Below are 22,952 nucleotides of genomic sequence, written 5' to 3' on the forward strand. Positions count from 1 at the left end.
GAATCAAATTGATCTCCCACCATTTATAACTTTATGGTGTGTGAATATACATATCCCGTTGTTCTTGATTAAGCCGCACATTCATTTAGAGAAATTTCCACAAGTTATATAAACTAGAAAATTAGCAATGCATAGCACGGCCTATAAAAGAAGCATATCAAATAAGTGGGTATATATATGTGTGTGTGTGTCTGTGTGTTTTGGTCGTGATTACTTTCTAATATACAATTGATATGATATAATAAACTCAATTTTCAACAGAAATATGAGCAATAGGATGAACACGAATGAAAATGTGAAACGTAGATTTATTTTTTGTATTTAAATATTTTAATTTTTCTATTAAGTAGGAAGATAATAAAAGAATGATGGATAATAACAGAATGATGTTTATAATAAAACTGATTTTAGAAATTAGATGAGTAATTACAATATGAAAAATTCTCTTAAATAATAGTAAGTATGATATATATATTTAAATTCCTGGACATATGTTAATGTTTATGTTCCTCTTTTATGAATTTTAATTTATTTTCCGGTTCATAATAAGATATTTCCAGGTTCAATTGCACGGTCTCCGTGTATATAGGATGTAAAAGCTCAATATCCAGCAAAAAAAAGATGTAAAAGCTCAATCGTTTATTTAATAATATAATTATTTATTCTCTAGACTAGAAGATTAAATTTAATTTAATTAGCTTAATTTTCTCTAGATATAAACATTCCATCTTATCTCTATATATCATTGAGCAGATCTCTAGTAGATTTCGTCTGTTTACATCAGATTCACTTTTCTGTTGAGATTTTTATTAGTTTGGATTATGATTTAGGCTCTTCTACTGATAGGCAAGCCTTCTAATTCATCTTTTCTTTTCCTAATACAATACCGCAACTAATTAACAAGTGGCTTCGTGGTTAGGGGTCTTTGTCATATAGATCGCGTAAAAGGATCGTCATATCGGTATATAAACCAAACCGTACGTGACACGTCCGATCTTCTCAGTGCATCTGATGAATTTCTGAGCTTGTGCTGTCGTGCTCGTGTGCTGCTGTGTACGTAACAACATCCCTCGTGTACTCAATCTTCGATCTCAGTGCATCTGATGAATATCCAAGCTTGTGCATGCGCGCTGCTCTGCAACATCCCTCGTGTATTTCACACGACTAAGAAATCGAACTGACTTATGGTAGAGAGGTAGGTACCCAATGCGTAGTGAAAACTTACCCTATCCATCTTCATAGACTTGGGCCTATATGACATGCAAGTCAAACTTCCTATACATTGGCAAAGTTAGAATCAACCACGATAGCATAGATGTATGTATAGCAAAAGGTATCTATGGGCTGGTCAATTAATAAATCCACATTTTATTTTAAGTAAAATAACAAATTACAAAAAACGTAAATGGAGCAAATATCTGAAGTGGTTCAACGTTTATTCCCTTAAATAATGTCTTAGTTTCGAGCATTGTGAATGGTGAAAGTCCACATTGAGAGAGTTTTACCCCTTCATGAGTCGATTAGATTTCGGGGTCCATTAAGTTTTCAGATACCTTATTGCACATCGAAATAAAAAAAAATCTCCTTTCAAAAATTTTCCGTGCTCGAGATATAGTGTGGACCGGTTCTAATTTCCCTTGACTTACGCTATTTCCACATTTGTTATGATCGATAGATGCAAGCCGACTAGTCAAGTTCTGAAAATTTGACAATTGATAACACGGAAGCCATATTGTTCTACGTTGGTCCACACATTTTAATTCCTGATAATATTATCAAAGAAGTAGGAAGTTTCTAAGCAATCCATATTTTTAATTTAATCAATCAATTTGATCAATAATGAGACAAAACACGCTTCATTCTTATATATGTACGCAACGAGACCTGATTCGCAACTGAGTCAACTAAGATCATTTTCGAATGAGAAACTCCATAGTAGCGCTAACGAGATTATAGTTGATCGGCACGGCAGCCTATCTGAATTGGTAAGTCACAAATGCAGCAGGTGAAGTTAATGGCAAATGTTTCCATAAACGGGTGAAGTCACGGGGGGAAAGGTCAATTATTGAGAAAGGAAACAAATTTGCATGAAAAGACGATTAATTCCTCATGTTCACGTAAAGAATAGAGAGTTCAATCGCGTCGTTATTTTCAACGGCAATTGCGTATAAGACTTCCCAATTAGCGCATGCATTCAACGTACGGAGCAAATTCAGCATGCAGCAGCATTCCATGCATCCTCATCAATTGATGTTCAGAAATTCCGATTTAATTTTAATTAATTTAGTTAATTGATGTTCAGTAAATTCTGATTTAATTTTAATTAATTTAGTTTCATTCGTGCATCCATCCATCATACGTATTTAGTGCATTTTTTTTAGGGAATGGCCATCAATTAACTGGGGAGGATGTATTGTACTGGCAGCTTGCTTTGCTGCATGCATGAATTTTGGTACCAGAAATGGAAAATTCTGCTTCCACACATTAATACTTTTTTTTTCTAACCCAGAATGTTCGGGTTTTGCCCGACTAATCCCGAACTCCATGAACCATCGGCGTCGCGCGGAGCTTGTAATCATGCCAAAGTCGCTCTGGTGACTCAAAGGGATTTCGAATCATGATCGGATGAATATTTAAACTCCTCCTTAATCACTAAACCAAACCCCTTAGAATTTTCATATTATAATACTTGAAAGGTAGAGATAAAGTGTGCTACTACTTATTATAGTTATGAAATAAAGCCCTTGCGGGTTGGGGAAAACAGGTTCAGCGCTGAAAACTCATGCCTTTAGGTACCTTGCCTAAATGTTGGTGCTCGAGGAAAAAGTACAAGTCACCCAACTTCCTAAAGCAATATATGGGAGTTAACGTGCACTTCAACCACATCACAAAAGTATCAAACGCGCCATGATCGCATCGAATTTAATGTTCTCAAAGATTAGAGTCGATCTCATGGTAATGCATGCACGTTGGAATGGGTAGAATCTTACGGGGGCAAAATCTAATAGTTATGCAAATCCCATGGATTTTGTGGTATCAAATCAAAAGAAATCGAACTCGTCATATAATATACAAAATTATTACGATAAAAATCAATGGTCCGGAATTTTGGAACGTTTCTTGATTTTGCCGTTCGAATGGAAGTGACAAACATGTCCTCCTGTCCCCTTTTTCTGACGGGCCCTTTCGTTGCTTTTCTGCAGGGCGGGTATCAGCCACGTGTCCCCAGTGACATTCCAATACCCTTTTAGAAATTCAGCGAGGGTGACACGTTTCAGTTCCGGATAGGTTTGGAGCATCACTTGTCGGCTAGCTGATGATTACTTTTCCCCAACATCTGCGCCGCCTACGGTTCGACCGTTGAATCCCGTGATCCCCTGCTTCGCGGGAGATGTATTACCCGTGTGGAGCTCTCGGATCGTACGGTTGATGTGATCCCCGAGATGCTGCGAATCGGGGATACAAGTTTTTAACGGCTGAGATGAGGAGGGCGCAGCCTAGAAGCGTCGGGGTGGAGAGCAGCTTATTGCGGCGAGACGCGCGGTGCGGTGCCAATCATGTGAGTGGGGCCAAGTTGGGCCGGGGGGGAAATCACAATTCAACAACGCGGAGAATGGGCTGGCCAAGCCTCCAATTGTAAAAGCTGGCAGTTCTGCACTTTCCATCTCTCTCTTCTTCTTCGTTTTTTTTAATATTTTATTTCTCCGACAAAAATATAATAATTAAACAATTTGTTGCCTTTTTTTTCCAAATTATCGAGCAATGAAAATGGAGCGAGGAAGTTGGCAGAGGGCCTGAGGCGACTTGCATTGCTTCGATTGAACACTGTATTAATTAGTCACGCAAGTAACAATCAATATAAGGGAGGAATTATGTTAATCAATATAATGTTTTAATTAGTCTATCCCGTCAAAAGATATCGAAAGTGGTCATTGAATAAGTGAATATATGGAACTACAGCATATCTATCCATAAAAAAAAAAAAATGGAACTACAACTATTTTTATATCTTTCTATAAAGGATAATAATGCATATAAATTGCTCGATACTTGTGGGACAAGTCCATTGTTTCCTCATGAATAGAATGTTTTGGTCATTTCATCATCATTGTACGAAAAGGTTCGTCTACTTTAGGAATTCGATGCATTATTTCAGCGCCAATATTTTTTTTCTCCTTTTCCCCTTTTTTCATTCTCTCTTTTATGGGATAAAAATATAATAGTAGCCTTACCTTTTAATTTAAATAGTTTCCCTTTTATCAATATAAAATTATTCAAATGTACTGAAATAAAATAACCTCCAATTTCTTATTTAATCAACTGAAAATTTTAGTTCACCAATTAAAAAATTAGAAAATGAGAAGAGATTAATATATATATATATATATATAGAGAGAGAGAGAGAGAGAGAGAGAGAAACAGGGTGCTCCTCGTCCGGGCACAATTTCCGATCATCGTGAAGTGAAGGACACGGACAGGCCACAGGGCGGAAATGATTTGGATGGGGCCCACACGCATCGTTGAAACTTATTAGAAGTAGGGGGAGAAGATGTTTACGTAGGCGAGCTGGGGGTGGGGGTGGAGGCGGACCCTACGGTCCACTCCCACTCGCTTCAGCCCCGGTCAGGGTCAACGATTGATGTTGGACCTTGGACCTATCTGTGCGATGTATCTTCCGATTCATATTATCATATTGTTGAATGTTCTCTCATGAAATTATTACCGAAATATATTATAAAATAAAATCATTGAAACCGGGAAAGAAAGACAGTTCATGTCTAATGATGAAACTCCAATCAGATTTTATTCCAATCGACATTCCTAATTTGTTTGATTCCTCAACAATCAAAATCCAGTTCTGGCGGACCTCCCTGAAAATGGTTTTTTTTTTTTTTTTTGGAGTACATTTGTCGCATACATTGGTTGCTCGGAGTCATCATCCAAAACAATGGTCCAGTAAAGCTAGAAATTTCTGAGAAAGGAGGGGAGGCAATAGGGGTGCAGGAGGAGTAGCTGCCGAGCGAAATAGCTAGACTAGCGCCAGTGAAAAAAATGGGGTGACAATGAAACGACGAGGCTCAGTAGATCAAATACATGGTGTGGTATAATATGATTGACGCGATCTATTAAGCAACTCCATGGATGATAGTGTTTTGCGTTTCAAAACAACGCAAAAAAAGCCCAAAGGCAAGTCCACTAATTTTCAGTTCGAGCGAAACACTGGCCCCTGTAGGATCAAAAGAGCTCCGTCATCTATCTCTCGTCTCCATTTCTCGATTGATAGTTAGCTCTCACTAGTGCAACGTGCGGCCTGGTAACAGCAAGGTGCAATCTCTATCGACCGAGAAATGTGAGAGATTGCACCATTCTGTCACCGTCTTGGCCATGTTAATGGCCATAGATCACCGGCTTGGCCCATCATCTCCAGAGTCTCCAAAGTCAGAAGGTTGGAGGCCTGAGGATGGTTCGACTTAGGTCACATAGGCTTCCCCCGAACCATACTCTACTAGGACTGAGGTGGCTCAACCCGACCACACCACCGTCTAGGATCAACATACCTGAGGGCTCTGCCCCACTAGCCTCATCCGCGGGGTTAAACAAGAATCTATAAAGTATAAACCAATAATCAGAACCCAGCAGATGCTTAAAAGTACAAACCCAAACTAAAGAATTGAGCACACTTACATTCCTTACATGTACAGTATAAAGTAGCAAAATTCCTCACCACCACATAACCCAACACACACCAACGACGACCGAAATCTCGACAAGCTCGCAAATATCTCATCTGGTACAACCTTATTTTAAGCAGATAATACAAAGAAAAGACCACATATGCTCACAACTTCAACCATTCCAAGCAAGGACAGAGCCCCCAGCAAAACCTGGAAGGGTAGTAATCCTTAAGATAAACCTCCCTGCTGTACCCGATGATGTAAAAGCTGAAGGAACGATTACGGTGACTCATGGTGACACGGGTCACTGGCACGACCGAAATGGTGTGCCTCTCGCAGATGACCCTAGCTTTGGGGGGGGCCTGGGCCCGCTCCGAGATGACTTCAGAAGAAAATTTGTTCAGGAAGTAGGAGTCGGCAAAGAAGGCAGGGGAGCACTGGTACGCCTGTGTGTTGCACAGCTGGACACCTTTTGCTTGGTGGAAGACTTCATCAGGAACGGACGCAGCCCCCGCCGTCGCGCCCACTTTTCGGGTTGAGAGTGTCTTCCTGCAGGGAGGATCAATATGATTATGTCAGTTCCCAACGACAAGAAGATTATAACATAGACCTTGTCTACAATGCTCCTCCAGCCAGGTTAAGAGAAGCGATCAATAGATTAGAGTAACGGAATTAGATGCAGATAAAATGATGCTGCAAGGTTGCAATTCCTTTTCTATTTGATGGTAACAAACAGGCCATTAGTGTGACATAAGCATGTGTACCATTTAACCACAGCAATGTTGCGGGAGAGAAGAGATCCACTTCCTCGACAGGTTTCACACTTGATTAGGCCTCGAGAACTACAAGTTGCACATGGTATCTTCCCTTTGCCATTGCATTTCACACATCTGCAAAAGTATATGGTATTTGTTTATAGGAAATGAGGAGATGGACCGGGATTTTTCTTAGGGAATCGCAAAAAACTATTAGGTAAAGAATTCAGACTTCAGGAGAAAATAGGAATGGAAATAAGCAACTCTAAATTGAAGCTCAAGAGGTTACATCGTGTCGGATCCGTCTCTATGAGCGATCAAACCCCTCCCGTGACAAGCAGAGCACTGGTTCATCCGGTTCTCCTTATAATATCCTGGTTCTTGGTCGGCATTGCAATCGGGACAAACACGATCTCCTCTTCCAGCACATCCTGCAAAATTTTCACCAATATTTTAACTTTGCCTTCCAGATTCCACTGGAAATGTTCCGTAGGAAAGTCTGACTTTACAAGCCCAAAAGATAACCTGAACATTTTTCAATGGTCTCAGAGTGTGGAATAGTGGCCCGGGTCTCCTTGTTCAGCACAAACAGGACAGGAAACTCGGACCTCAGATCCAATTCCCATACTCCAAGCTCGGGACCCTTGTCCTTTCCATCAATGTTGCCGCCTAGATGGGCCTCAGTCTCTCTCACCACCTCCCTTTCCTCTATGAAAGTATCCAAAGTGCCAACATAGACATTGCAATCTTCAACTGCGTGGATCTTCCATGTACGAGCAGGACGACTTCCCCAGCAGCAACGGTGGCCCACATGGTCGATGAGTAGCTCGCGAATCTCCACCTCGTCCAACACTTCCCTAAACAAATCCATCGAACCAACAATCTGAATATTCACTTCATAGAACAATGCCAAGCATATCATTTTTTTTTTCTCCGAACAAGTATATAATTTGAGAAAAACTAGGATATAAAAAGGGATATTTTATCTCGTCATATGCTCGGGTGGGGGGGGGGAGGGGAAAGCCTCTTACAAGCCGAATACCTCTGAAATTCACCAACAGGTCCACCATACTCTCCTCCGTATCCGCCTCGGTAGACTTTAGCTTGCTCTGCAATGCATAGTCAATAGGAATCTTCAGAATAAATGATAACTCCAATTCCAAAGAAAGCTCCTTCTCAATCATCGTCTAGTCAGACATTCGGATGGATCATCATCCCTCATATTGATAATGCGCCGGAATTGACAATCGAATCTAACTACAGCACCTGAGTAGAAAGCTAAGCAGGAAATGAAATTGATTACAACCCATCAAAATAAAATCAGCATCAAAGTCAAAGCAGCAAAATTTCCTGGGGATCATCAAGCTGAATTACCATCGGGGTCCGGCTCGGGCGAGCTGAGAAGGGGGGCGTGAAGCGAGGGCGGGTAGCGATCGGAGACGGCAGCAGCAGATCGAATCTCGTCAACACTCACCTCAGTTCCGACCAAAGAAGCAGTGGGGATGTTAGAGTTGGTCCTCCCGACGTACTGGTACGAGCTCAGCCTGTCGCTCTCCTTGTCCCCAAGCTCACTCCTTTTCTCTTTGGGCAATGATCACAGTTCACGGGCAAGAAAACCCATCAAGAAAATGCGCCATAAACGAAGCAACAATGGAGAGAGAGAGTGGTGGGGTGGGGGGGTGGCTCACCTGATGAGAGCAGAGGTTCCTCCATGTTTCGCTTGAGGGTGCGGAAAGGAGACTGAAGAGAAAAGGACGGATAGAGAATTTGGAAGAAATGGAGGATTATAAAAATGAGGGAAAATTTTCTTAGCTGGTAAGGAAGGAGCGAATTGAATGAGATGTCGGAGTTGTCCTCATCTGAGCTCCGGCCTGAAGGGTCCACGCGTTGGTCGACGACTTCTCGTTCTTTGTCGGATCGCTTCTAAGTTCTATCTACTTACTGCATGATGAGAACGAGACTCCATAGAATGATAGAGAGTGACGGCCGGAGAGGTGGGAGAGGCTTGGATAAGTTATTATTATTATTATTATTATTATTTAATTTTTAAAATCGAATTTGGTCCATTGGGCTCGTGGCTGTGCAAACCTTGAGATGGACCATGGCCCGTGTACGAGCAAGACCGCGAGAGCATTCCTCGGTGACCGCCTGTGTGCGGAGTTAGTAGAAAACGAATAGGAGGGAATACTTTTTCTTTTTCTCAAAGAATAGAAGGGAATACAAACATATAATATGGGTGAGTTTTTATTAATAAAAGACCAACTAAATGAACAAATATTATAGTGAAAATTTTCAAAGTTTTTCATTCATTAGTAAAATGTCTATTATATGCTCAAGTTCTTTTTTTTTTTTTAGCAAGAAGACTTTTATCATGAGAATAAGCAGCATTTAGTTAAAGCTTGACATGAAAAAAGTGAGTTATGGGTACGCTGCAAATCAGTTCAATTTTGGCAAAGACTCATCGGTATTTCAATTCATAAGACCATTTTCAGCAATAATCTCTCGATGAACCTCTAAAGTGGGCCGATTTTTGTCACATAGGTGCCACATAGATAAGAGATACCTCCGAGAAAAAGCGAGACTTGATACTCCAATGGTTAGTCTCTAATCGGGTCTCTATTGTGATCTCATAATTTTTTTTCAAAAAAAGAAAAATAATTGTGTCGCCCGCTGCATTTTACTTGGTTGGAGCAACGAGCTCCAAAAGGCAAAAGGAGCCAGCGAGTCTTTTGCTAAACTCTTAAAAAAAAATTGTTGCATCTTTTGACACGAATCGCCACATGACGGCTCATGAACGGACTGTCTGGAGTCTCCATAGAGAGGCTTGTCCTCGCGCGTGGAGACGCACGAGACGTGCTCCACTGGGGAGCGTCTCTCCATACGCCACGTGACGTGGAAAGACACATCTAAAATGGCCGTTAGAGATGTTCTAAGGTTTTACACTATGGAGTGTGCAGCTATGGAGTCCTTGACATGGAAGCCCCCACCATTAACAGAGAAACTATTAAGAAAAAAATGGACAGAAAAACCTTTTTATTGTTGTAAAATTGTAAAATAATCAAACTCAAATGTTGTGATTTTAAATGTAAATAGATAACTATTCGCCGTGAAATAGTGGGTAGGTTTTCCTGACCTCTAATTTTTATTCCTTCTCCTTTTCACCTTTATGGTTCAAACATTCATTAATTGATTCACATATTCGGTTTCTCGAAATTCTTTTTGAAAACTAAATTAAAGAAGCGAAGTGGTAATCGATAATAAGTTGAGAGTTTTCAAAAGCCGACAGTCTCAATTGTGCCTTTCAGCTTTTTCTGAGCAATCGAAGAGGTAATTGATCATGAGATGAGGGTTTCTAAAAGTCGATATCTCATTTGCACTTTTAGACTTTTATATATTATAAATAGAATAAAGCATCAATTTGATCCTCGAAAGATCATGTTACATCGATTTGGTCATTCAAATATCATTCCGTCCAACAAATTAGTTCTCTGTTAAAAAGATTGTTATAATCGTCATAACTCCAACAATAATTTATAAAAAAAAAATTAAAAAAGAAGTTTTCTTTTTCTTCGAGACAGACCGGGGCAAACCTCTGCTAGAGCCCCTTCTCTGGCCACCTTTATTTAAAAAAAAAATTATTGATGGAGTTATGGCGATTCTAAACAATCTTTTTGATGGAGGACTAATTTACTCGACGGAGTAACCGCATTGATAACAAAAATTTTTGAAGGACCAAATTGATAGTTTTATTTTCGCTATTGGTAACATGAACGGATATAAACATAGATTATGAGGCCCAGCCCATTCTGAAGCTGGTCTGTCTCTCTTCTTTCACTTCTCAAATCTGGTTCTTCTTCCGCTTCTGAAATTCATTCGGCTGCTCCTGATTGTCGCTAGCAATCTAATCTTCCTCTCTCCCGCTCTATCCTTCACCTTTCACGATCTCTGATCCGGACAGCCACTTTGTACCCTGTGTTATTGCCCCTGCCCCCGCTCCCGCGGAAGTGGCAGCGGTCAGAATTTTTAGACTAGGGTTTTGCAGATTTCTGTCCTCCTCTCAGCTGGGAGAGCGAAGGACTGAGCTTTTCACCATTCGAAACCAACTGTAACCTCGGCCGGTGTTGCGGCATTGAAGAACAGAGAGACGGTGTACGGTTGTCGCGTTGCCCAGGAGTAGGATGCTTCAGATTCGGCTGAAGCGGGACCCGTCCTCGGACGCTGGTGGGGGCGGAAAACCTTTACCTACGGAAACAGTGACCGTTGCTTGCCCCGACCACCTCGTGCTCGCTGACCTCCCGGTAGCCAAGGGTCTCGGGGCGGCCACCTGTGCCTCTGTTGTCAAGGTCGTGGGCCGCAAATCCCGTAGGCAGCTCGGCGAGCGCGTCCACTTTTGCGTCCGATGCGATTTCCCCATTGCTATCTATGGAAGGCTGGTTAGTAATTTTCAATGCCTCACGGTACATTGATTGTTACTTTATATGGAGGATAGAATTATTGTTTCATGGATTGAGGATAAATATGTGGTTTTTGGTATTGTTGTTCGGCTCATGGATTACTTCCTTATGCAAGCTGTATCTATACGCATCGAGTGCAGCTAAGTAGGGAAGACATGCTCTATGTTTCGCTTGCTTGAAGTTTCCATTCATCAAAGTAAATTTTCAATTCTTGAGTTGACTCGATAAACTTACAGGGAAAGATTGAACTTGTGGAATCTTTAAGCTTTTTGGAGGCCTTTATTGGCGAGGCACCTCTTAGGAATTGGGTGCCAAAAAGTGAAGAAATCATCGCGCGGTCCTGCACTGTAAATGCCATGTTGTATAGGATGAACCATTTCGTTTCTGTACCTCATGTTTGTAATTGTTGTAAATTTCTCTTGTTTGCTGGGAATGACCTTTGACTTGCAATGCCGCAGTTTGATCAAGAGAGTTTCATGTCTTGCAGAGCCCCTGTGAGCACGCCTTCTGCCTAGATTGTGCTAGGAGCGATTCAATCTGTTACCTGTAAGGACTAATCTTTGCGTTTCACCCGTATCCTTTTGCATTGATGGCAAACTTTTGCGCATTGACTTGATAGTTTCTGTACTATCGTTATCCTTCTGAATGTAACATGTAGAATCGTTTCATTTCCATGGAATGCAGATGTGATGAGCGCATACAGAAGATTCAGACTATCAAAATGATGGAGGGCATCTTCATTTGTGCTGCTCCACACTGTCTCAAGTCTTTCATGAAGAAGAGCGAATTCGAAATTCATATTCATGAGAGTCATACTGATCTTCTCAACCCTAATGCTGAAAAAGAAGAGGCTCATGAATCTGAAGCATGGATCCTCAGACAGCCTTCTGCTTCAGAATCCACTGCCAGAGCTCCTCCACGGCCTGGCTTCTCTCCCGGGCCTTTGCAGCTTCCTGATCGTGAAGACAAGGCCCGTAACATACAATCTCGGGAGCAGCAAACTCCAAGACCTCCTTTACAACAGAAGCCACCAGCTTATACTGGACAAGCAAATAATCCCTCGGAATCCCAGACTGATGGTCAGCATCCTCCTGGGTTTGACCAGCCCAATCTTCACAGCCTACCGCAAGAACCTGGCCAGTACCCACCTTTGAATCCCATCCCGCAACCCAACTTCATGATGCCCTTACCTTCAACTCCTATGCTAAATCACCCGCCTCCATTTGGGTTCCCCCCTTTTCAACCCGAGGGTGCACCTCAGGCCTTCTTTAATGGTCCCTATGAGGTGGCGCGGCAGGATTCAAATTCCGAAGCAGGACCTGAACAGGGATCATTACTGGGTTTCCCACCGGGTGCTATGAACTTCCCACCAGGCTATGCTCCAACCTGGAATGCAGGAATTGCCGGGTCACATTTTGAGACTCAGGGGTCGGTTCAAGGAGCAGGAGATGGTTATCAAAACCAGGGCGACTATATGCGGAATCATCCTGGGGCATTACCACTAAATCCTCTGCCAGTGCCGCCCAATATGCCAGGTGGGGGTTCTGCCGATGTAAGGGATGGCAGGGGAGTATTGGCACCACAGCCTCCATCATTTCCGCCTCCACCACCATCTCAATCACAGCCTCATTTGCCACAGAACAAGCGAGGGAAGTTCTATAGTGGTGATGGGCAGGGATTTGGGTGGCAACACGAGAATCGTGATAGTTTTGGGAGCAATCAGGACTAGAAAAAGCAGACTCTAGTATAACGCTCGCCTTCTTTGTCTTGAACTTTGGTTTACTTTTATATCGGCCCTTTACTGGTTGCGGTCATTGGTTTTGTAACATTTTGGGCTGCAATTATTCTCCTAATTTTGCGATGTATGTCAGGGTTAGACTGGAATGCGACGTTTACACCAGTGCTGCATAATTGTGATAGCTTCATTTTCTGAAGTTGGATATTGAAAGGTTCTGAAAGCATAATCAATTTTCAAATTGACAATTTGTGATCCATATTGCAGTCGATCATCATGACTTGTGGAGTTCTACCGTGTGTTGATTGTGAACTGTGATCCATAATACAACCGATCATCATGACCTGCGAAGTTCCACCTTCATTGATCTTATGTGATGAATGTAGAATAAGCTTTTTATGAAGGTTAGATGAAGTGTAGTAAAAGAGATAAAATACGAAATTTCCAACATGATCAAGAGTAAAAAACTCACAACAAAGACATATACTCAGCTTCGGCACTAGGACAGTCTCGCATATTGACAGAAAATTTACGGAAAAAAGTAATGTCTGCATTATCTAATTACCAACCCTGCACAACCCCAAGGAAAGACCAGCAGGAGCATCGCCAAAGAAGCAGCGTAAAGGAACTCTGCACATGCCGGCTCCATGGAAAGACCAGCAGGAGGGTAGCTGAAGAAGCAGCGCAAAGGAAGGATAGATGCCAAAACTTGCACATGCTAGCCCCATGGAAGGACCAGCAGGAGCATCGCCAAAGAAGCAACGTAAAGGAAGGACACGTGAAAAAAAGTTTCTGAGGTAGTGTGAAGGAATGCAACGAAAATATGGAATCAGCTTAACTTTCTCTTCTCCATATTCCATTTGTGAACTCTGCTATCTAACTTCGCATACAACTGCTGCAAGTTACAATAACACATGCCAACACACTTGTCAACAAGTTCTTCATTCTTCTCGTAGAGAGCCGGTATGGTCAGTACAAGGAAAAGGGCTGACAATTCAAGAATCAAGTCGTTATGATAATGATTCGAACAACGAAAGCAACCTTTTACCAAGGAGTATGAGCGAAAACTTACTCGTGTATCCTAGTGTGAGGAAATCGGTCAAGCCACCAACAATAGATATCAACAGAAGCCATCCTGCCACTCTGAAGAACATCATCGAGTCTTTACCCAGGGCTATTTTCTGGAAAGCCGACAGCAAGGCATTTACATGAGTTCGAACAAGAGCTGCCAAATAATTTGCTGCATCTTCTGAGAGATGTAAGTCAGGTAGCGGTGGAGCAGGCCTGTTCTTCAGCAAGTCAGAAACATTAAGTAAGCAAATTATTAAGAACAATGCGGACAGGCACTTGGATTTGACATGACGCCGAAATGGACATACGTCCGTATAGCGGTATAGGCTTGAAAGTCCGGTTGAGAATTTGATGCAAAACAAAGAATGTTGAAATGGGATTTCAAAGATATAACATTTCTGGAGTGCACATGAGATGAGTGCACCTGATCAACCAAATGAGAGCATGTTTATCAAATCTAAGACGCAAATTCCCCTAAAACTCTCAAAACAGATCGTGCTTGACTTTAAAGAACGCATCATTCTTACTGAACATGATCTCCAGCTGAACTCACTCAAATACAAAATAACAAGGATCACAGCTCACGAGAAGGAAGTAAATATATATCGATTGAGAGTAAAATAACAAGGATCACAGTCTCCACATATTTCGCGATCATCAAGTCTGAGCCGAGACAGTAAAATGACAAGTTTACCAGCAGACAGACAGAAGGAAGTAATATATACCGATTGAGAAGTGCTGCAGATTTGGCCCAAAGGAAGAGGATTGTGGTGAGGAGCAGCAGGACACTGGAGACAAGTGATAGCAGAGTGTAACCAGATCTCTCGAACACCACCCAAGCAGCTAATGTCCCCAGCAGTATCCCCAGTGTCACATTCTTCCTCCTCCATAGAATGACATCGGCAGCTGCTCCAAGCAGAAACTCAGACATGAAGCCAATTTGGGCATTTACCCAGAAACAATAATGAACAGATAAAAGACCACCCGACATACAAATAGATAGCAGGAGAAAAAAAAAAGGGGGGGGGGGGGGGCCGGAGCTGGACTGCAATCGATAGAAATTACGATCGAAGATCGTCAAGTTCAGGAATTCAACTTACCAAGACCGCCACCGAGAATCTGATGAAAAGTTCTCTGCCTGCAGAAGAATCGGTCTGATGTGCCCATGGGGGAAGAACCCTCCTTGATCAAGAAAAGTAAGAGAACAGCTGGATTTGGAATTGGAGCTGGGCAGGCTCACTCAGAGGAAGAGGAAACACAGGCGATGCCCATGTAATGGCACTAGACTTTTTTTTAAAAATATATGTCACCTTTTTCTTTCTCAGAGGGGATGACTGTTGAAAATTTCAGCTGGTGGGTCTTCATATTTCCAGCTTAAAAGTGTCGCACCACTCATCATAGTCCATGGACCCAACCACCAATACGGTAACATAGTGATTAAACATCAAGCGCTCCACTTGAACATCACGAGTTTAAACCTCACACTAGCCACTATGAGAGTGTATTATGGGATGACGGTGACCGGCCTATAATACTTAATCCAGTAGGCCTTAAACTTAATTCACAAGTGCGTTAATACGGCTGCGGTAATCAAGTTGGGCTAAAGTCTTAGCAAGTTATGACGAGAGAAATATTCCGTGGCGGTTAGTTTCCCTTAGTTGGAGCAGCCACAACGGGCTAATAACCCAACCTAGCCTTTTATTCAGCGAAAAAAATAAATTTCATGGGCCCCAAGCCTCATATAAACCCATGAATATTCTTTTATATTTTCTAAATGAGATTTTGTAATTCTCAACACTCGTCCTCAACAACTGATCTCGAGTCAAGCTCATCTTTCATGCTCGGGCGAGGGGAGACTAATATGAGGGTGCTCTTTTTGGCTGCTCTCGATATTAGGTCGGCGTAATGTGAGTCCACGTGGATATGCAGAAGCGTAACCTCCTCTGATACCATATTAAATTTTCATTAGGCTTATACAAGTTTGAGTCCATTTTTACTTAAAACTCAAGCTGATAAGTGGTGGTACCAAGTTTCATATAAATTTATGGATATTTTTCATCTTTTCCATGTAAAATTTTATAATTTTCAACCAACCGTCATCACCTTTCTCTCTCTCTCTCAGTCCATCTCTCTCGTTCACAAATGGATGAGCAGAGCTCAGAGAGTGAGAGAGAGAGAGTGGGGAAGACATTGCTCCATGAAAACAATGGATTTTGTTTACTTGTTTGTTGTTTCATTTACTCAACGCAGCAAAATTCCTGATTTTTAAATGTCTTTTGAAGTTGACATTTGATGAAGTCAAAATCCAGGATTCATTCGATTCGATCTTGTGTTCTATTGCGCATAAAACGGAACCTGCAAGCTGTAGATAGAGTCTCGAAATGTTACCAGGATGCCCTCCACAGAATTGATAAATCTTGAGTTTATGAAATTATATTTAACAAGTTAACAAAGTACTATCCCGTGTTTACAGCCACGGGCCAACGCCATGGCCCCTGTAGCCATACCGAAAGAAAACTCGTGCACTCAAGATTTTCTCACTCAAAAACTCTTTCTAGAAGTAAAGCTCATAGAATTGCAGAAACTGGAAGAATTCGCCGGAACATGAGTTAATATATGTTCAGCGAAATGCCAAAGAAAATGAAAACCTGCCGAAATTCATGCAGAGTATGGATTCTGTCCGTCGAATCAATTCCTTGAAGCTACATCGGGGGGACATTCTATGGTGCAATCACTTTCCTATGCAATCAATTTTTGAACCGTTGGATTACAATTATTGACTAATAAAGAAATAATTTTTTGATAATCCAACGGTCAAAAAGCTGATTACACCATACAACTAATTGCACTATCATGGGATACGGAGCTTTCATAGATTTCTCAACCAAAACTAAGATAAAATTCCAAGGTCATTTTTTCTCTTCTCTGTCTGGGCTTTCCTCTTGACTGTTTACGGCATCACCACTGGCCTTACTCGGGGTAGCATCACCAATGGCCTTACTCGGGGTAGCATCACCAATGGCCTTACTCGGGGTAGCATCACCACTGGCCGTACTCGGGGTAGCATCACCACTGGCCTTACTCGGGGTAGCATCACCACTGGCCTTACTCGGGGTAGCATCACCACTGGCCTTACTCGGGGTAGCATCACCACTGGCCTTACTCGGGGTAGCATCACCACTGGCCTTACTCGGGGTAGCATCACCAATGGCCTTACTCGGGGTAGCATCAACACTGACCTTACTCGGGGTAGCATCACCACTGGCCTTACTCGGGGTAGCATCAACACTGGCCTTAGCCGCCTTACTAGGGGTAGCATCAACACTGGCCTTACTCGGGGTAGCATCCATCAAGCTGGCAGCTATGGCAGCCTTGAGATCTGCATCTTCAATTTCAGAAACCATTTGATCAGTCTGATCAATCCTTCGAGCTGGATCCCACGTTTCATTACATGACTTGGATATTCGCTCTGCATCCTCGGGCGAAAGCCACTGACCATAACTGCTGGGAGCTTCTGCAGAGGATATGGGACACTCTTTTGGGAAGTTTCCCCTGACAATGAAAATGCTCCACCCAAAGCCTTTTAGGGAGTCAAGATAGGCTGAGAGATAGAACCTCGAGAGGTGCTGTGGGGCAGCATACAGGCTATCAAAATTGTACCACTCCCCATTCACTTTCCGAATGCAGAACCAATGGTCTTGCAAGTGGCAAATAAATGCATTCTCACGCTCGGGATCAAACTGAGCTGGTTCTGCTGCTGGGGAGTTTAGGGGGATGACCTGCAGATCCCAAACCTCTAAAGCCTTCTGCAAAACCTGTAAGAGGAATTTCATGATTTTCTATATAGATGAGACAAAGAAACCTTGGAAATGCTTAAATAACTGTATTCACCTTGAAAACAACCAAAGGCATGTCAACTTTCATGATATCAACACATTACCCTGCAGCCATAGCTGCAGAATAATTTGGAATCCTATGCCAGCATATCAAAGTTTACTAGAATCTAGTACTATGTTTAACAATCTTAGTTTCAGTATACATCTCATAGATTTCAACTTGCAAAACGAAGGAGATCTACATTTAGGTTCAGCATGTAAAGCCCACTAACAGCGAAGGTATATTACCAATTCACGGCTACTACCGTCGCATGCTAAACCCAGAGTGCCATGGCAGGCTTTTCTTTACTTTCCCAGTTTCCCTGGTGACATGATAATTCATAGGGTATAGATGATCACGGGGCTTCATTGGCAATATATACACACACATGACATCCATCAAGATTTATAAGTGATGTAGTGCATTGATAAGAACCAGTAGTCACAGGCTCACAGCCCAACATTTCCTCCATTTCCATTCTAGATGATAGCATACAACAATCACAAAGAACTGAAAGGTAAAAACACTGAACTGCATTCTGGTACACACTACATGATTACATGATGAGAATCTAGGCATGATAGATTAGCTAGGAGATCAACAGAAATGCAGTGACAATATAAAAGCAAGTCTCCTTTGTTCAACCTTATTTAACGGATACTTGCGTATGTCATATATCCAAGTTGCACGTGCTCCATTAACCACAATCAGCAAAAGATCATGAAAACCAACTAGTCAGGTGGAGGGCTATCAAAGGTGCTTCACTGAGAATAAAAGCCCGATTGTTCAGCAGGACTCATCATCAATTGTAAACTTTGTCCGATGAGTATATTTAAGTTGCAAAGGTTAGATTGGAGTAACCACGGATAATCGAATCTTGAATCATGTCAAGAGTCCGTGCATTTAGAGCAGTTTTGTAACTAGAAACAGCAGAAGATGAAAAAAGATATGGAATAACTTCCAAGCATAATCCAGAGAAGAACATCGGATTGCGATTCAGGGCATCACTGGCAACCATAAAGCATGGAAGGGAACCAATAGAAAAAACGCAAAGATTGGTTCTTTAGGGCATTAGTCCGTCACAGAAATGGGACTGAGCAGAGAATACAGACCTGGATACTGAAATCGCCGTCGAGGGAGACATTGTGGGAATCCTGGGAGAGGAAGTCCCCGCCGGCGGCGACGTGGCCTCCTCCCCCTCCACCGCCGCCAACGCCTTCCATCATCATCTGGCGCTCCCGGCGGTCAAGATCAGAGGCGAGGGCGGCCAAATCAAACTCGGAGAAGAAAGGGCCCTGCAGGACGGTGTTGACGCAGTGGACGGCGCAGAGCTTCGACTCCTGAACCTCGTGGTAGAGCATCCCCCCATTGCTCACTCCCTCCATCTACAAATTGCACGGCCGACCGTCTTACGACCGAAATCAAAAGCTTCGAAATCGCGGGGGATAAACCCTAGAAGAACCGTTTGACTCTTCTTCTTCTTCTTCTTCTTCTTCTTCTATGATATGTGATGGTGGTGAAGGAGTGTTGTAGGATTTCTCCCTTGGAAATGGGAATGGAATGTGTAAGCGCCGTGAATTTGTATTCCGATCCTCTGATGGAATGGGAGAAGATATTCCTTTCCCTTCCCTCTCTCTTTCTCCCTTCTGTTTTTATTTTTTTAAAATCATTTATTATCCATAACCCAAAGTTCAATTTTTTTGCCAAAAAACAATTAACTCGATTTTATTCTACTTATTATTTTCCCGTTAACTACTGATCGGACTGGACGAGATGGACCAAATTGATTTTTTCTAGCATTTGCCTTGTACTCGGAAGTCGGAACCGTCATGGAGGATAACATATTGCCACTTCCTAGTCCATAGTTACTTGCACCAAGCTACTATACTCGCCGAGTCAATCTATGTAGGAATCCCAAAATTTTACAAGATCTCTCTCCAATAATTGTCGAATAATAAAACTCGTCGGGAGACTGATGAGTCGAATTTGAGGACTAAACAAGTCCGTCAAATTGCTTTACATTCGAAAAGAAGTAGATGAGCAACAACAAAGAGACGTTGCTATATGTGTAAGCGAGAAAATCAAACTGCTTCGGCCACATTTCTGGATTAAAGTAAGCAGTAAGATCTGTTCCTCCCGAAATAGCAATGGACTAGGTTACATAGAAAAAGAAAGGCTTGGTTTTTCTCGGATCTGAAAGAAGGATCTGCCCCCTGCATTTCTCTGGTTATAACTGGCTCGACAATCAGACAAGCAGATCGTAGTGATTCCTACCGCTATAGAGAAGCTTCACGACTTGTTTCTTTTTCCCTTTTCTCAAGCCCTTCCGAAACTCAGATCCATACTCCGCGATGGGTATGAATCCCAAGCCCCTCCCACCCCTTGAGTGCTGCAGAGTAGTTACAAGCAGAGGCACATGTGTTGTTATTAGATACAATCCGAATGCAACTGCATTATCGTACTCGAGTCACTTCAACCAGAGAGTAAAATCATACTCAAACCAGCCAATACTGCCATCGAACATAAACTACTTGCCCCTGTCGTAAAAAAGTTACCTCATCTTCTGGAATATAGACAATGATTGGCTGCTGAATTAATCTCGACATTACCTGAGAGCATTTTTGTTCACATTGGTCAGAAGCTGAGTTTGATCAAAAAGCTAAAATGATAATATTACCTCAGATGCAGTTAATGGGAACTTATATCTTCCTCGGGCACATAAACATTGGGGGGGAAATAAAAAAGGGGAACATTTAGCCAGAAACTGAAACAAATAGACGGAGATCAACAGAGAACGAAACAAACCAGTAGCTCTGACTCTCCTCCCCAAAAGTCAGGTTTTTTGATCCGTTGGCAGTAGCTACAGGGAATGAATACAAAGAAGTTGAAGATTAACTCCTATTGCAAGAATTGCCAAATCCCGAACGTACAAGTTCATCGGACATGAAGCGCTCACCGTTTCAAAGACTCATCAACAGTAATAGCAACCAATGCTTCTTCATACTGGCGGCGATCTTCTTCACTGTCGCAGATTATTTCTTTCACAGCCATTCGTAATTCATCTGCGCTTTTAAAGTCCAAAAAGAACTCATTAAACGTTCAAGCAATATACAATATGGAGATTTTAGAGACGTAAATGCAAATTACTACCAGCATCATCCCTCTCTTCCCGTGGACTAAGAGAGACACCTTTATTTAAGGCCATCCCTTTGACCTGATTCCACAAAGATAAAGAGTTACTTCACAAAGGGCAGATAATGAACTTCAGACGATTGCCAATGTCGAGATCTAATCTAATCTAAACACCGGGAGACAAAGGCAGTAGGCATGATTTTTCACCTCGAAGCAGAAAACTGCAACTAACAATAACTGAAAAAATTTACTAGCAGCAACTGTTTTAAGCTCAATAATCTAAAAGATGAACGACATTTCCTGCGTGGCGGTTGATGATCTCACAAAATTCAGCAGGCTCAAAAATAAGTAACAAGAAGTTCTTCAGCTTAACTCCGAGGGAAGAATTCCATCTCACAATCGGAACTTTTCACATAATTCAAAGCTATCTTGAGCAAAAGGGCAGCAAAGAGCAGACAGTTGGTAAATTACCAGAGCACGGAAAAGGCAGCGGCCATCTCCGGTGACTTTCTGAACCGAGTAATGCTCAACTTTCTTCATCGCAGGTGATCTTCCACCACTACACGAAACGCAGGCATTAACCTACGGGGAATGGCAATCTAAAAATGTACTTTTAAAAGTAAAGTCAGCTTCTCCGGCGAAGAATGTGATTGGAGTCGAGGGGTTTAGGGTTTATGAGTCGGAACTCACAGTGACGGTCCGATTCTGGCGAAGAATCGATGATTATTGCTTCCCGAGCAGAGGAGAGGCCAATCCGGGGTCGAGACTGAAGCTGCGGGTGATGGTAGGAGCTCAAATTGAGCGATGCCATCTTTCAGCTGCTGCAGTATGCTCTCTGCAATCAGGCAACAGGAAAATGGCAGTGTTAGACAACCTCAGTGCCGGGTGGATGAGAAAGTGAAATGAAGGGTAACAAGACAAAGAGCAGCGGTGGAACCGTGGAAGGGCACCTACCAGCGAGGGGTGGGATCGCCATGAGAATGCTGCAGCTCAGAGAAGGAGCCTGAACCTCGGACAAGAAAGAAGCTACAAGGAAGGGCGACGCTATCTTGGCCGACTACTCATGCCGAATATTTGGTTCCTTCCGGCTGAGGTGGAACGGGCGGGAGTGGCACGGCGGTTATTATTCTCAACATTAGGGGCAGTTTCTTTATTGACTTTTGCAAATGTCCTATCTAAATTTGCAAATAGAGAATTAAAGGAGTACATGTTAGGATTTCATTTCCATCCTTGTATGGGGAATACATGCTAGGATTCCATTTCTATAAAAAGAACGTATACTTTTTGGAGATAATTAACGACTAGAATAATAAATTATAAAATATATTTATTATAGAATAAGAAATCTGGTAATTATTATGTTCTTTGGGTCATCGTGTAATTGTTTTAGGAATATCGAGCGAGCGTTTTTATGGTCTTCTTGTTTCTGCTCATGTTGTTTCAACCTATAGAACTTATTATGTCCGAACGAAAGAACATGACAGTGTTCATATTGCACATAAGACCCATTTTCATCCATCCATTATAAAAACTATGAGGGAAAATAATATTGTGCATCACAGTTTGAAATCAATTTTCACAGTGCATCATAATTCGAAAAATTAACATGGTGCATCACGGAAATTTTAAAAATTTTTGCCGCGCATCATTTCCGTCAACTGATGGACAGAAAGCTGACGTGGCATGTGAATTGGACAAACGATGCCAATGTGGCCGCACCAACTAAGCTTCTGGGTCCCATTCCCTTATTTTTCCCTGCCCTAATTCTCTCTTTCCCGCCTTTCTTTGAAACAGAGTGTCTTTTGAACTCCTCTCACAAATCAAGAGCAGAGTTGATCAAAACCCTAAATCTTCAAGGATCAGAGGAATGATTGACGGAATTCCGAGGGAGAAAGCAGTCGATCGTTGAAGGGTGTCAATTTGCAGTCGATCATTGCGAGAAGAGGAGCAACGGCTGGTACATGCAGGAGCAGATACAAAGATCAATAACATGTATTGTCTTATTCCATTCGCATGTAGACGATCTGAGTTGGTGTTGATGATGGCATTACAGTTCATGATGGATCATTTCTCTAGTTGTAGGAAGGGCAAAACTTGGATAAAATTGGTGACTTTGAGCAGTTAGTGTTATGTCAGTGAAGAGTAAATTGCATTGGTGGTCAAAATGTTTTACAAATGTTTCATTATGGTTCAAAAAGTTTTTTTCGCTACATGATAGTACAAAATGTTTCAAAGTTGTTTCATGATGGTACAA

General features: G+C 42.1%; 5 protein-coding genes across 7 annotated transcripts; 1 reads left to right on the top strand and 4 right to left on the bottom strand.

Annotated features, from left to right (window-relative positions):
* Positions 1-5,615: 5,615 nt before the first annotated feature.
* On the bottom strand, positions 5,616-8,413 carry LOC116193057 (protein SSUH2 homolog). Of its 2 annotated transcripts, XM_031521807.1 has the most exons (8): positions 8,119-8,413; positions 7,805-8,011; positions 7,697-7,708; positions 7,473-7,539; positions 6,956-7,287; positions 6,720-6,861; positions 6,440-6,565; positions 5,616-6,224 (listed from the first exon to the last, which is right to left on the bottom strand). In XM_031521807.1, the coding sequence occupies exons 1-8, from the start codon at positions 8,141-8,143 to the stop codon at positions 5,840-5,842; spliced, it is 1,296 nt and encodes a 431-aa protein (XP_031377667.1). In that variant the 5' UTR covers positions 8,144-8,413; the 3' UTR covers positions 5,616-5,839. The 2 variants fall into 2 exon arrangements, with proteins under 2 accessions (XP_031377667.1, XP_031377668.1); XM_031521808.1 differs by lacking the exon at positions 7,697-7,708 and having other exon boundaries at positions 8,119-8,412.
* A 1,816-nt stretch (positions 8,414-10,229) lies between these two features.
* On the top strand, positions 10,230-12,874 carry LOC116214253 (E3 ubiquitin-protein ligase HAKAI homolog). Of its 2 annotated transcripts, XM_031549633.1 has the most exons (4): positions 10,230-10,863; positions 11,121-11,231; positions 11,372-11,430; positions 11,569-12,874. In XM_031549633.1, the coding sequence occupies exons 1-4, from the start codon at positions 10,609-10,611 to the stop codon at positions 12,611-12,613; spliced, it is 1,470 nt and encodes a 489-aa protein (XP_031405493.1). In that variant the 5' UTR covers positions 10,230-10,608; the 3' UTR covers positions 12,614-12,874. The 2 variants fall into 2 exon arrangements, with proteins under 2 accessions (XP_031405493.1, XP_031405502.1); XM_031549642.1 differs by lacking the exon at positions 11,121-11,231 and having other exon boundaries at positions 10,232-10,863.
* Positions 12,875-13,031: 157 nt separating this feature from the next.
* Positions 13,032-15,026, bottom strand: LOC116214266 (reticulon-like protein B12). The gene is made up of 4 exons (XM_031549654.1): positions 14,791-15,026; positions 14,416-14,596; positions 13,692-13,903; positions 13,032-13,606 (listed from the first exon to the last, which is right to left on the bottom strand). The coding sequence occupies exons 1-4, from the start codon at positions 14,855-14,857 to the stop codon at positions 13,449-13,451; spliced, it is 618 nt and encodes a 205-aa protein (XP_031405514.1). The 5' UTR covers positions 14,858-15,026; the 3' UTR covers positions 13,032-13,448.
* A 1,219-nt stretch (positions 15,027-16,245) lies between these two features.
* LOC116209482 (ataxin-3 homolog) lies at positions 16,246-19,200 on the bottom strand. Its single transcript, XM_031543135.1, has 2 exons — positions 18,679-19,200; positions 16,246-17,505 (listed from the first exon to the last, which is right to left on the bottom strand). The coding sequence occupies exons 1-2, from the start codon at positions 18,949-18,951 to the stop codon at positions 16,600-16,602; spliced, it is 1,179 nt and encodes a 392-aa protein (XP_031398995.1). The 5' UTR covers positions 18,952-19,200; the 3' UTR covers positions 16,246-16,599.
* Positions 19,201-19,486: 286 nt separating this feature from the next.
* On the bottom strand, positions 19,487-21,809 carry LOC116209498 (OVARIAN TUMOR DOMAIN-containing deubiquitinating enzyme 3). Its single transcript, XM_031543155.1, has 8 exons — positions 21,653-21,809; positions 21,389-21,533; positions 21,170-21,257; positions 20,717-20,780; positions 20,523-20,628; positions 20,372-20,426; positions 20,122-20,175; positions 19,487-19,955 (listed from the first exon to the last, which is right to left on the bottom strand). Exons 1-8 carry the CDS (start codon positions 21,672-21,674, stop codon positions 19,812-19,814), a joined length of 678 nt encoding a protein of 225 aa, XP_031399015.1. The 5' UTR covers positions 21,675-21,809; the 3' UTR covers positions 19,487-19,811.
* Positions 21,810-22,952: the final 1,143 nt, after the last annotated feature.

Source organism: Punica granatum, chromosome 1 (genome assembly GCF_007655135.1).
Source record: "Punica granatum isolate Tunisia-2019 chromosome 1, ASM765513v2, whole genome shotgun sequence".
Classification (NCBI taxonomy): Eukaryota; Viridiplantae; Streptophyta; class Magnoliopsida; order Myrtales; family Lythraceae; genus Punica; species Punica granatum.

What these genes read in the sequence shown, in the direction of transcription:
- LOC116214266 (XM_031549654.1), bottom strand. Translation starts at nt 14,857, where the DNA reads ATGGGCACATCAGACCGATTCTTCTGCAGGCAGAGAACTTTTCATCAG. An exon ending in GATTCTCGGTGGCGGTCTTG is followed by an intron (nt 14,597 to 14,790) that starts GTAAGTTGAATT and finishes TGCTTGGAGCAG; the next exon opens with CTGCCGATGTCATTCTATGG. An exon ending in CCTCACACTAGGATACACGA is followed by an intron (nt 13,607 to 13,691) that starts GTAAGTTTTCGC and finishes TTGAATTGTCAG; the next exon opens with CCCTTTTCCTTGTACTGACC.
- LOC116209498 (XM_031543155.1), bottom strand. Translation starts at nt 21,674, where the DNA reads ATGGCGATCCCACCCCTCGCTG. An exon ending in GGCGATCCCACCCCTCGCTG is followed by an intron (nt 21,534 to 21,652) that starts GTAGGTGCCCTT and finishes GCCTGATTGCAG; the next exon opens with AGAGCATACTGCAGCAGCTG. An exon ending in GCTGCCTTTTCCGTGCTCTG is followed by an intron (nt 20,781 to 21,169) that starts GTAATTTACCAA and finishes TTGTGGAATCAG; the next exon opens with GTCAAAGGGATGGCCTTAAA.
- LOC116193057 (XM_031521807.1), bottom strand. Translation starts at nt 8,143, where the DNA reads ATGGAGGAACCTCTGCTCTCATCAG. An exon ending in AGAGACGGATCCGACACGAT is followed by an intron (nt 6,566 to 6,719) that starts GTAACCTCTTGA and finishes ATACTTTTGCAG; the next exon opens with ATGTGTGAAATGCAATGGCA. An exon ending in AACATTGCTGTGGTTAAATG is followed by an intron (nt 6,225 to 6,439) that starts GTACACATGCTT and finishes TCCTCCCTGCAG; the next exon opens with GAAGACACTCTCAACCCGAA.
- LOC116209482 (XM_031543135.1), bottom strand. Translation starts at nt 18,951, where the DNA reads ATGGAGGGAGTGAGCAATGGGGGGATGCTCTACCACGAGGTTCAGGAG. An exon ending in ACGGCGATTTCAGTATCCAG is followed by an intron (nt 17,506 to 18,678) that starts GTCTGTATTCTC and finishes TTCCTCTTACAG; the next exon opens with GTTTTGCAGAAGGCTTTAGA.
- LOC116214253 (XM_031549633.1), top strand. Translation starts at nt 10,609, where the DNA reads ATGCTTCAGATTCGGCTGAAGCGGGACCCGTCCTCGGACGCTGGTGGG. An exon ending in TTGCTATCTATGGAAGGCTG is followed by an intron (nt 10,864 to 11,120) that starts GTTAGTAATTTT and finishes ATAAACTTACAG; the next exon opens with GGAAAGATTGAACTTGTGGA. An exon ending in AGCGATTCAATCTGTTACCT is followed by an intron (nt 11,431 to 11,568) that starts GTAAGGACTAAT and finishes CATGGAATGCAG; the next exon opens with ATGTGATGAGCGCATACAGA.